At 44.8% G+C, this 12,688-nt stretch overlaps 1 protein-coding gene across 5 annotated transcripts in view; it reads right to left on the reverse strand.

Annotated features, from left to right (window-relative positions):
- Nucleotides 1–12,688, reverse strand: part of ZNF236 (zinc finger protein 236) — a 1,196,152-nt gene that overhangs the window by 421,917 nt on the left and 761,547 nt on the right. For all 5 annotated transcript variants that reach the window (XM_078687874.1, XM_078687872.1, XM_078687873.1 and 2 more), the window contains exon 21: nt 11,304–11,407. In XM_078687874.1, the coding sequence (XP_078544000.1) occupies nt 11,304–11,407 (104 nt within the window). The remainder of the gene's footprint in view (nt 1–11,303; nt 11,408–12,688) is intronic.

A 12,688-nucleotide genomic window follows, 5' to 3' on the forward strand; every position in this document is an offset into this window, starting at 1 on the left:
GCGCCATGTTTCTGGAGTCCCGGGAATGGGGTATTCTCCCTTATGATCAGAGACTGGCCACAATAGTTGTCATCCCCAAGGAGGGTAAACCACGTGATCTTTGTTCCTCCTATAGGCCCATATCCCTGTTAAATGTTGAACCCAAGGTATTGGCGAAACTCCTGGCAACCCGTCTCTTGACGGTCATTAGTGACTTGGTCCATCCGGATCAATCTGGATTTATCCCACATCGCAACACGGCTCTGAACCTACGTCGTCTTCACGGCGCGATCGCGAGGGCGGGGCTTCTGACGGAGCCGGCCATTTTGGCATCGTTGGATGCTTCCATGGCCTTCGACACGGTGGAGTGGCCTTATCTTTGGGCGGCTCTTGAGAAATTTGGTTTTGGGCCTCAGTTTATTGGTTGGGTCCAGTTACTGTACGCGGAACCTCTGGCGCAAGTAGTGGTGAATGGTAGGGTCTCGGCTCCTTTCATCCTTGGTAGGGGTACCCGTCAGGGATGCCCCCTGTCTCCGTTACTGTTTGCGCTCGCCATGGAACCATTGGCTGCTTGGCTTCGGTGGGAACCTTCCCTCAAGGGGATCCGCTGGTCTCCGGACTTTGAGGACCGCGTTTCGCTTTACGCGGACGATATCCTTTTATATCTCACCTCCCCGCGTAAATCTCTGTCTGTTCTGTTTGACGTTCTTGCTTCCTTTGGAGCCAATTCGGGCCTTGTTATTAACTGGACCAAGTCCTGTGTATATGTTCTTTCGGGGGTTTTGCCCCCCTTGCCGAGCAGACTTCCTATTCAGGTGGTCCACTCGGGTTTCAAGTATTTAGGGATTTTTATTACGTTGGATCCGACGCTCCGCTTTGACCGTAATCTCCTCCCACCGTTGCTTAGATTGCGCCTGGATGTGGCCCGTTGGCGTAAGCTTCCTTTGTCTCCTCTGGGCAGGGCGGCTCTGTTTAAAATGATGTCCTTGCCGCGATTCCTTTACGCGCTCCAAAACTCCTATGACGCTATTCCTAAGACCTATTTCCAAGAGATTGAGAGTCTTCAACGGCAACTGATATGGGATGGGCGTCCGCGTATAGCGCTTGCAAAGCTCACCATCCCTTGGTATGACGGGGGCATGCCGCTCCCCGATATCAAGCGATATTACTGGGCTTCCCAGTTGTCTGCCATTAATCACGTGATGTTTTCCCCGGGTCGTAATCCTGCATTCGAGATGGACAGACTCCAGCTCCCGGGCGGGGACTTTACTAGAGCGCTTTATTCCCGATCGGCCGGGCGCCATCTTGTGGGCCCATCCAGGATTGCAGTAACGGTGTGGCGGGCTGCGAGTGTGAGTTTGGGGTGGGAGGATCGATTGACGTTGGCGACGCCGCTTTATGCATCCGAACGTTTGGGCGGGCTCTGGTCTACCAAGGGTTTCGACCGCTGGGATGTGATTGGGATCTGTAAGGTGGGTGACGTGTACTCGAACGGTTGTGTGAAGTCGTTCCAGGCCCTCCAGGCGGAATATGGTTTGAGTGGTCGGGAATTTTTTCGCTACCTGCAGGTCCGGCATGCCCTCGCCTCAGTCTTGGTCCCTGATGAGGCCCTGCCTGAATCTTCCCCTCTCGAGGACCGTGTCCTTGATGGGCATCTTCCCGATAGCACTATTTCTCTTATTTACAAGAAATTGATTAATAATCGGGCGGACTTACTGGCCCGACTTCGGGAGGCTTGGGTTTGCGATGGGTTGGAACTGGACGACGAAGATTGGCAATCGGCGCTCTCTTCTCCCAAGGAGGTGGCCATTCCTGCCCGTCTCCGCTTGGTTCAACTTAAGATTCTTCATCGGGTCTATGTCACTGGTCCGCGTCTGGTTGCGATGGGCTTTTCTTCGGATGGGCTATGCAAGCGTGGATGTGGCTTGAGTGCGACCTTTTTGCATATCCTTTGGGAGTGCCCGGTTGTAGCTGCTTATTGGACTGCTGTGCTTGAGGTGATGACTGCTGTTACGGGTGTTGCCCTGCGGCCGGAGCCTCGCAGATGTCTGTTGAATGTGTGGGAGCCCACTGACTACTCGGTGGCCCAGACCAGATGGGCTACCCTTGGTTACATGATTGCGAAGCGGGATGTCGCGCAACTCTGGGGCGCTTCCAGGCCCCCTGAGGTCTCAAAGTGGGAAGACAATATGGACTGGTCCATGTTTCGTGAGAAGACGGTTTATGTGGCCAGAGGCAGGCCCAGGGCGTGGACGAATGTTTGGGGCCAGTGGAATGATTATCGTGGGGATATTTGCACCCCTCCCCTTGACAACACGGCTGAGATTGTCCTTTCTCCCTAGACTTGAGTTCCCGGAACCCTTCCGTAAGGTTTTTATACTTCCGGTTCTCCCCGCTGCTCCCCTCCCCCCCCCTCCCCGACTTGATTGGAGCCTCTGGGCTCTGGGTGTGTCCTCCTGATCGTGGAACCGTCCCCTCCGCTTTTTGGGCTGACCTTAAGTATCATTTATTCGCCTTTTAGTGTTTGTGTTTTTTTTTGTAAAAAATAAAAATACAAATTGTTCTGTGATGTCTATAGAGTAATGCTTTGTACTTGAGCTGTACCTATCCACAGGTGTACATTTTCTTACATGCACTGTGCCTTGTTATTAGCGGCCAGCCCGTGAGGTTGTAGGCCCATTCTTGTACTTTTCTATGCTTACTCCAATAAAGGTTTTGAAAAAGAAAAAAAAAAAAAAAAAAAAAAAAAAAAAGAATAGGGTGAGGATCCGATTTCCATTTGTATTAACAGGTAAATGCTAGTCGCAGAATAAACCGTACAACGCATTGCTAGAATTAAAACTTGACTTGCATATGTCAAAATCGCCCAAATGACTGCAAACAATAAATAATTGTTTGATTAACTGATTGCTACTGTGCCCTGGGTCTCAAAATCTATTCTCTGCTTGCACATGGTGAGGATGTAGACCTGTAATTCCTTGCAGCAGGGACAGCGGGCTGAGGGATAGTGAATGCCATGTGGATTCCTTCCTCGTGATAAGTACTGTTAAAAGTGAACAGCATAAAATTGAGGCAGCCTAATAAATACACGTCTGATAAAAAAGCAGAATAAAAAATTCTGATGCACAACGTGAGGGTGTGTTCACGAGAACCTCGGGTCTTCCTGTGGTCCAGGGTGTGTCAGGTCGCAAATCACAAAAGGTGACATGTTTGTGAAGACAACAGCACAGCCCAGAGCAGCAGTGTAAATGTCGTTCGTCCACTGCTACAGCCTAAAACAACAAGTGGGGACAAAGAAGTGCCGTGAAAAAAACGCTATAGCAAGTCGAGCCCACATAATGAAAATGACAGGGATACAACACAAGGGATGTGCGCGCAGCAGCGCGCGTGTTTGTTGCGCGTTCTAGCAAGCTGGTCGCCGCTTTGGTAGCACTTCCCAAAGCCGCTACTAAATGTCTGTCCGAGCAGCGCATGTGCGCTGACTCAGCGAGACCTATAAAGGCTGGTAATTGAATGGTTAATTAACATGAAACTGGAAAACTACCTTAGGTAAGAACAGTGGAATTGTTTGCATTCCCATTTTGCTGTCTTGTATAATTGAGTATGGTTATTTTATTGTTAAGGCCTGTCATTCTACTGAAGAGATACAAAAGATAAACACTTTTTAAAGTTAAATGTTTTAATGAGGATTCATGCAGAGGTTCTAAAGGCTATTTTATGAGCCATGCTAAAACTAAATTCACATTCCACTTTGGTGCTGGAACCTCTTGAAGTGGATGTAATCTGTTTTTTAGCTCCTTTGAGAATTCATTTGCTAACCGGTATTGAGAAAATGTATCTTGATCCATTTCTTATAGTTTAGTCTGCACTCAAATAAATGTCAGATATTGCATTAGGACTCTTTCATCTGTAAGATTGTGTAATAAAATAGGTTTTGAGCACCAGTTAACAAACCGTGCCTATATCATCTCACAACATTCTCAAGTTAAAGGTTTCTTTTCCTCTCTTATTACAAGGATGCACTTTTTAGCTAATACGAAGTGTTAAAATTCTAATAACTCAGAGAAAGGCCAATCCTCACATAACTTCTGCCAAAAGTATCTCAATGGGGGAGGGGGGGGGGGGGGGGAGAAAGATTGGGGAAGCAGTGGTGGGAAACTCCCACAAGAGCCAGCAAGAGGTCCCCAGGGTTCACGGAAGTAGTACATAGGGTCTAAGGATCCATTTGAGTAATACATTATTTGAAAAAACACGCATAATGAAAATATAAAAATTCCCACAGAGAGTTAAGCCAACTGTGTTGCTCAGACCAGATAGATGGGAAGGATGAACCAGTGACAGCAACGGAAGAGAAGAACAAATTACTTACCTTCAGAAATGATGTATCTGGTAGAGACAGTCTAGCTGCAGATATCTTAAATTGTGGAACTAAAGTCTCTTCTGGCGCCCTGAAGTCAGCTTCTTCTGTGAAATTTTCAGGGCGGAATGCGGAGACACATAGAAAGTAGCTGTGGAAACAGTGTGCTAAAAAGAGGAAATATCTTTAGAAGTACAAACGAAAAAGGGAAAATAAGAGTATGATAGTACCAGAGAAGATCCTTGATGATAAGGCTAAAAAATCAATGAAGGACAAACCATGCAGAACAGTGCTCAGCGGAGCATGACGGTACACAAGAAAAAACCCTCATACACCCATAACCCTATACTAGGAGGAAAGGGTGGAACTCCATTGACCATATACTTAGAGGAAAGGGAGGAGGAGAACTCAATATAAGGTCAAAGTGACCAGATTAGCGGATATGGAGAACCATGCCGCAACCGTAGCAGAATAAGGAAGGGGTGGAACATTCTCACGCCAAAGGTCATGGAATCAAGAAGTAAGTGAACTAAAAACACTAAGAGCATACCTAAAGGTCATTCACAAAGTGGGGAGGATGGGCAGGGCGTTAAGGAATCTGCAGCTAGACTATGTCTCTACCAGATACATTGTTACCGAAGGTAAGTAACTTGTTCATCTGATACAGACATCTAGCTGCAGATTCCTCAACGTGTGAATTAGATACCATAGCCATAATCTCAGTCAGTATGTCGGGGGGGACTTATATGGCTCCACTGACGTCATATCCGGAGTCGACGTCATACGGAGTCAGGCGGCGCCGCCCCCAGCACACAGAGGTACTGTTGAGAGAAAGATTTTCCGGGTCCAGTCTGACGCCTAGGAAGGATTCATAAATAAAAGAATCTGCGGCTAGATGTGTCTATCTGATTTAAGAGTGTCCATATAGTTTAGGTAGGAGGCTCCCCCCTTTCATAAGCCTATTGCTCTTAAAATAGCAAAATAGAAAAGATTGCAGATGGCAGTGGAAAGTAGACTAAAAGGAGGTGGTGACAGATCATTACTTCGATATGTGGTGTAAATCACTCATCAAGACTGTTAAGTGCCTGTTGCTCCTTCAACAGGAAACATAGAAGAATCCCAAGTGACCATAAGTTCAGGAATGCCCTATTTGTGTGCATCGGAGATACAAATAATGGTTCAGTCCGAGATAATTGTGATAAATGTTATATTTGGAGGGATTAGTTGCAGAACTAATCCTTCCACAAAAGTATTTCTTCTATCAAGAAAGTTTGAACCACACCCATTCATTGGTATAAAGATACACTGTCTTATATTAGTTAGATTCACTACAAAAGCACTAGAACTACGTAGGTTGCTCTGTGAGGGGTGAAAAAAGTGCTTGAGCTAATAAGTGTGAGTGCATACAGCATAACAATATTCATCAATTCATAGTTAGTTCTTTCAATCTGGTCATCAACAATTCTACATTGGTTTGGACTGGTATGCCTTGACAAATCCCTAATGATAGCTAGTCAACTTTGTGTTACAGACAATATGACACGTCAATGTTTTGACTCCAGTGAAAGAGTAGTGCTTGAGTATCAGTGTGGGTTCTCATCACAGTAGCAAATGGGGATACTCGGTGCGGTAAGAGAATATAAGTGTCAGAAATAGTGTATGTGAGATTGTGAGACTATTTAAAAAATAAATAAATACACCTAGGGGGAGCTAAACAGCTACCAAGTCTCCCTAAAATGATCCAGCAGGTTCTGCCTGTGTAGAATACACATATTTAAGTATATGGCGTGTAGGGGTAAAAACAGACAGAGAGTAAAAAAAAAAGGGGGTGTTGAGTTTGACACATCTATTGCAAGTAACAAAGTGAAGCTTCTATCGTATTCCCTGTTGATGATTAATTTATGTCCAGGCACAAGAACTTGCCAGATGGATGCAAAATGGTTTGTCAGTTCCGATTTATAAAATAAGATCTGAGGTGAGTATGGTAAGGTAAACACTCACTCCCGATTAATCCTGGTGTGCACTGTTTCTTTAAATGTATCGCATCCACTTGCAGCGTGCTACAAATGTAAACTGTAAGTGGAAAATAATGACAATCAAGTTAATAAGGAGCATCAACTTCAAGCCGATCCACCTCTTGCCTCTCTCGTAGCAAGTCTACTGCAGAAGTACAGCGCATCAGGGATTCACTTGTAAATGAGTACAGCAGCATGCACGCAACTCGGCAGAGATACAGTGTATCTTCCAGGATTGTGGGACCGAGGTTTGAAGGTCCTGATCCACTGAGTCTCTGGTAACATCTGCACATCTCTATCTGCAGGAGCCTCTAAGAAATGCTGCCCATTTAGTGGATCATCAAACTCCGAGCGGAACATGGCAATGTATTTCTCCTTTGACTGTGTATTGTGAAGCCAGTTCTGCAGAATCAGAAACAGGCAAGCGAAACGCCATTCGTTTTTTACACTGTGAAGATTGTGAGGCAGAAGCAGTAAGCGGGCAACTGGCACCAAATGAAGATTCAGATTCCTGGAGGTGGGACCTACTCTTAACTTCTCTGTGAGACTGTGATTATCTTGGAGGAGGGCCATCTACGGTGGCCACAATTGCATCTTAAGAGGGAACTTGGTGGTTTGTCATGACGGCACCTTGCATTGCTTTGCTTGGACTGTTGGCCTTAGCACTCTAACCTCTGTTTGAGTCCATTCCTAGTCTACTAGGTCCAGCAAAGAATAACACATTATTAGACAGGGGACCTACGTAAAAATAATTATTCAGTTCACCTTTTGCTTTTAACTGACATCATGATGGGCTGTACCTTTAACAAAGCATGGATCCTGAAAACACTACTTCACAAGTTTAACCAATTCTTGAGTTGTTTCTTTTAAAACACAATGCTTAGGTACATGAGAAAGTATCACCACAGGTACTTCCAGGAAATTGAGGACATTGTCAGAAAAATGGGGAAGTCTCATTCCTCAAAGCTGATGGACTAGTTCAGCTAGATTCTTGCAGTGGGGAGGCCACGGCTGGTTATCAAGATATGCAAGTCTTAATTGACCCCACTGATAATGTTGTGGTCAAGGAGTAGCTGAATCAAACACGGAGACTACCAGCGTTCTTGGAATTTACAGATGCAGACCAGACAGCAAGCCCAGAAGAGACACAAACCTCGGAAAGGAAGGAGCTCATGAATGCAAATTCTTTTTGAAAAACTAGACATGATAGCAAGTGCAGCTGTGAGCAAGAAAGACCGAGCAGAGCAGGAGCTGAGGAAAGAAGGCGAGAAGTGGGTGCAGAAAATAAATGGAGAAAAGTGAGGCAGTGGAAAAATAGTGAGGGGCAAAGGATAGATAACCCCTATGCAAGAGGACAAACTGACTATATACACAGCTGAATATAAAGATGCATATCCTAACAGAAAGCAGACTCAGGCATTCAAAGCTTACAGCACCTTAGCTCAGCAGTCTTAGGAAGTCAGGTTCAGTTAATGTTCCACTGAAAAGCCAGACAAACACTCAATACATTGTCACATGAGTTTGGCAACTGGCAATCACTAGTATAAATACTGAGCACCCTATATTAAGGAATCTTGGGAAGTTGAATAGTGGCCCAGTGAGCACCATGGAGAGTGGAGCACCAATACCAGCAAAAGGTGATGGGGAGGGGGCTTAATAGTAGTGAGCTGTTACCCCTCCTTACAGCTAATTGTGGCAGGGTGTGGGTAGACAGGTACCACTAAATACCTACTGCCCAACTAGCCCTGATACAAGTATATTTTGTAATTGGAGATGGTAACTTAAATACAAGCATGTGTGAGGCATGAGGAACTAAGGGGGAAAGCAGACAAGAAGAAATGATTCACTGCCATATCTTTAGTGAGAGGAGGCATATACCTCCTTTAAACCAATAAAGCACATTTCTTCCGTACACTTCCCTTAAGAAATGGATTTTAACACTAGTACCAGACACTAAGGGGCCGATTAGGATGGCGGACGTACCTGCGTCCGTCCGCCACCCCAGAGTAGGAGGGACCGTCCGCAGGGGCAGCGGCGGTCCCTCCGTGCAATTTAGGATGTGACCGCCACCCTGGCGGTCATATCCTGTATTTTTAACATTGCTGCGGGTGCTGCTTGAAGCAGCACCCGCCGCAATGTTAAAAATGAAAGCAGTGCATTTGCATGCACAAAGCGGCAGGCACCGCGCGGTGCCTGCCGCTTCGTTCACGCAAAGGCAGGGGGGTTCCATAGGTACCCCCCATGTGCACCCCCACCCCCCTTCACCCCTGGGGGCCCGCTTGAAGCAGCACCCGCCGCAATGTTAAAAATGAAAGCAGTGCATTTGCATGCACAAAGCGGCAGGCACCCCCCACCCCCCCTGGGGGCCCGCTTGAAGCAGCACCCGCCGCAATGTTAAAAATAAAAGCAGTGCATTTGCATGCACAAAGCGGCAGGCACCCCCCACCCCCCTTCACCCCTGGGGGCCCGCTTGAAGCAGCACCCGCCGCAATGTTAAAAATGAAAGCAGTGCATTTGCATGCACGAAGCGGCAGGCACCGCGCGGTGCCTGCCGCTTCGTTCACGCAAAGGCAGGGGGGTTCCATAGGTACCCCCCATGTGCACCCCCCACCCCCCTTCACCCCTGGGGGCCCGCAACAGGCCCCCAAAGAAAAGACCGTATGCCTTTCCACGGCAGAAATGCCGCCGTGGAAAGGCATAGGACCGCCAACATCCTAATGTGCCTGATAGACACCGCCAGCCATGTTAGAGCTTTTCCGCCGCGGTCAGAAGGCGACCGCGGCGGAAAAGCTGCGGACGGTCTTCCTGACCCCCCAGCCATCCTAATCTGGCAAGGGTCTTTGAAGGCTCCGCAGCGTTTTTTTCCGCATCCTCCGGGCCGGCGGACACTTCCGCCGGCCCGGAGGATGTGGAAAAACTGCAATCCTAATCAGCCCCTTAATTTGGTTTAGACCTTGGCTACATTTGTCTACTTTAAAAGAAGAGTAAGAAGCTTCTTCTCTAGTAAGTCACTGCCTCAGCCTGCCTTGTCCAACTGTATGAAGAATACTGCCAGACTCTTGGCCAAGTGGAGGGAAGCAGACTGTGTAGGATTGCACCGGAATAGAAAAGGGACATCTTTTCCCATCAAAAAGAACTTTCATTTTTTTTTTGTTGCCATCACCAAGTAAGCAGTATGGGCTGCTGTTAAAGAGTCCACAGCGACAAGGGAATCACTCATAGCGGAGGACTGGGAATGAACACTTAACCGCTGGGAGCCGTCACCTACCCACAGTAGATTATATCAATAATTACATACATTACTATTAATTTAGTTGCCTCTATGTGGGGTACAAGGTGCTGGGATTTAAGTAACAGTTTCTGCAACACCTTTAGATATATAATGTTAAAAAAGGAAGGCTTATATTGTGGTGAAGCAATACAATCAATTTTAGTCTTACTGATAACATTTGCACACAGGTTTTAAACCAACCTCCATTTTGTGGGAGATTCTGCTGGTAGGTAACAAAGATGTCTCTAAGATTTCTGGTGTCAGTATACATAGGCACCTTCGATCAACCAAGAGGGTTTAGTATTGTGTGCAATTCATCCTCAGAATTGTAGAATCTATGTAAGTTCAGCAAGGCCTGGGAGAGACGGGCAGGCCACTGCGTATTAGCGAAAAAGAAAAAGTAACTTGCTTTGGTGGATACTCTATCAACCTGAAAACTGCTCATCTTTTGAGCACCACTAGGCTCCAAACAGGATACAGAAACTTTGCGACAGCTTTTGCACGCCAGCAGGAGGTGCTGGCTCCATCTCCGTACCAGAAGCAATGTCGGTGTGACATCACTGGAGCCAAATAATGGCCAGTATCCTGACACCAGCACTTATCCATGCATCATTCATGAAAGGCAGGGTTAAACACTCTGCCAAAAAACACTCATCGCAGACTCCAATTTATTGGACTCGCAACCAGGAGGAGCAGTGGAAAAAGCCCAAGAATTCTGCTTGGGACAGAAGGAAAGCTGCACTACCATGCTTTCTGGCAAGTGATGTGACAGAAATGTGTGATCCCCAAAAGCCAGCATGTACCTGTGGCGATGATCCTATTTATTTTTAAAAGCCAAACTCTCTGGTGTAACCAATTATTACCACACAACAAATAAGCGGAAAGCTGTTTCATATCTAACAAGTAACAGTCTTAGCATCTACTTTAAAATCTTGTGGCCTATCAAAATAAGATACTTTAACTGTTAACTAACTACAGCATCAACAGGTGCAAATGAAAGTGATTGAGGAATTAGCAAAGCAAAGAAAGTAAACTAACAGCATTAAGGAACAAACAGCATTTACACAAATGTACAGTAACATTTTTTAACCAGAAAGGAGGGCCCTCTAAAGACTTTAAGTGGACATTTGGGACTGAAACTCACACACAGTGAAATGCTTTTCTATCAACAATATTCCAAGCTATTACACTGATGAGAGGGACATCCCATCTGGAATGTCTTGTCTATGTTTGTAAGAGGTGCAGTGTCCCTTCTATGAAGAACCTTGTGATAAACCTTTCCAGGCTCTCTTCACAGCTTCTAACTGAAATTCCATGGTATCTTGGTCCAGCACCACTGTACCTCTGGGCCACAGTAATTTGACTAAGTGGTGTATTTGACTGTAATCCTACCTTGACTGCCTGATCAATATGTGACAAATCAATTAGATTGTCATGTTCCTGGCTTCTGAAGAAAATTACTAGAGTTTCAGAGACAAGCTCACCAAGCAGTGGACAGTTTAAATATTGTTGTTTTTCACTTCACAGCTACAAAATACACTGAGTTGTTCAAACGTTTTTGCTAGCTTACACATGCATGCACACATCCAAAATATACACATGCATTTTCAAAACTAAATTAAACTGGTCCATAAGACACCTTGACAAACAAACATGCTCTTGAGAAATTATATTTACCGACCTGTGTGTGTCTTCACATGACAATCCAGTGTTGACTTCACTGTAAAGGTCTTTCCACATTCACCACATTTATAGGGTTTCTCTCCTGTATGAATACGGGTATGTCTACAGATAAGAACAAATGCCCATCAGAAACATACTAGTATTTCTAAAGATTTGGGACAAAGCTGTGGACATTATAAGGGTTCATACACAATCAAGGTAAGTGATTAGCACATTCCGATTGAGAGTTTCAGTGTTTGTTTAAACTTTGCAGCTATTTATTTGATTAATGTATGTTTATTCAAAAGATTGTTGAACATGCAGCATCATGATTTCCGATACACTTAGAGCCAGAAATACGGAATAATATGAAAATGTCAGAAGTCAAAAGGAATGGAGGTTACACAAGGGGTTGAGGAAAGGGAGTGTGCAGTGTAGGTAATAACTGCTGTCTCACTGTGGGGAAAAAAGTATATTACATAGAGGACATCATTGAAAGGGTGAGAATGGATTACACTTCACAATTTATTTTATAAATTCGGAGAGCACTTTACTCCAAACATCACTCGTTATGGTGGTATCTAAAATGGAAGAAAATTGAAGTCCATGTCCAGCTCGAAAAGCTCACATTCATGCTCCAAAACAGTGTCCTGCTACCCGTCCATTGAGCGAGTGTGGCCATATCATGAGGGGCACAAAGCACTATATAAATGCTAAATCAATACATGAGGTATGCTTGCTAAACTACCTGCATAAAAGTTAGTATAGCAGCAATAGCTCAATGTCACACTTTCAAGGCAATAGCAGGTGCTAAAAAATAACTTATATTCTTAAACGGCATTTGAGGCATCAGAAAAGTTAGTCACAACTAACTCGTTTTGCATTAGTGATTTCTTAAAACTCAATTATCTATATTTTTAAGCAGAAAACAAAATTACATTTATAATACATAGCCAATAGACAAACTTAAAAATATTGTTTCCATTGAAAAGTGTCTTTTTGGTTACGAAAAAACAATAAATTCTAGAATGTGCTTCATGGTCACACACGGGTGAATCAATTTATTTTTTATTTCTTGCTAGAAAAAACAATTCAAACAGATATGTTAAATATATGGTATTAAGTATAGCTTGCAGCAGACAGACAGACAGACGGACAAGGACCCTTAAGTAACATACATATTTATAGATGTTATATTCCAGCTAAAGGCAGTTATCCCTCTTTGCCTTCAAACATCAGTGATGCTTCTTTAAGGAGGGTTCAAGTTTCATCTATGACCTTAAATTTGACCACACTTAGTTTGAAAATAAAGGCAGAGATTTTGACATAGAAGTAACCGGTATGGAGGCAATAGGATGGGGTAGAAGCAGATAAGTATGCAAAATTCAAGTAGAAAAGTTCAGG

Source organism: Lissotriton helveticus, chromosome 4_1 (assembly GCF_964261635.1).
Source record: "Lissotriton helveticus chromosome 4_1, aLisHel1.1, whole genome shotgun sequence".
NCBI lineage: Eukaryota > Metazoa > Chordata > Amphibia > Caudata > Salamandridae > Lissotriton > Lissotriton helveticus.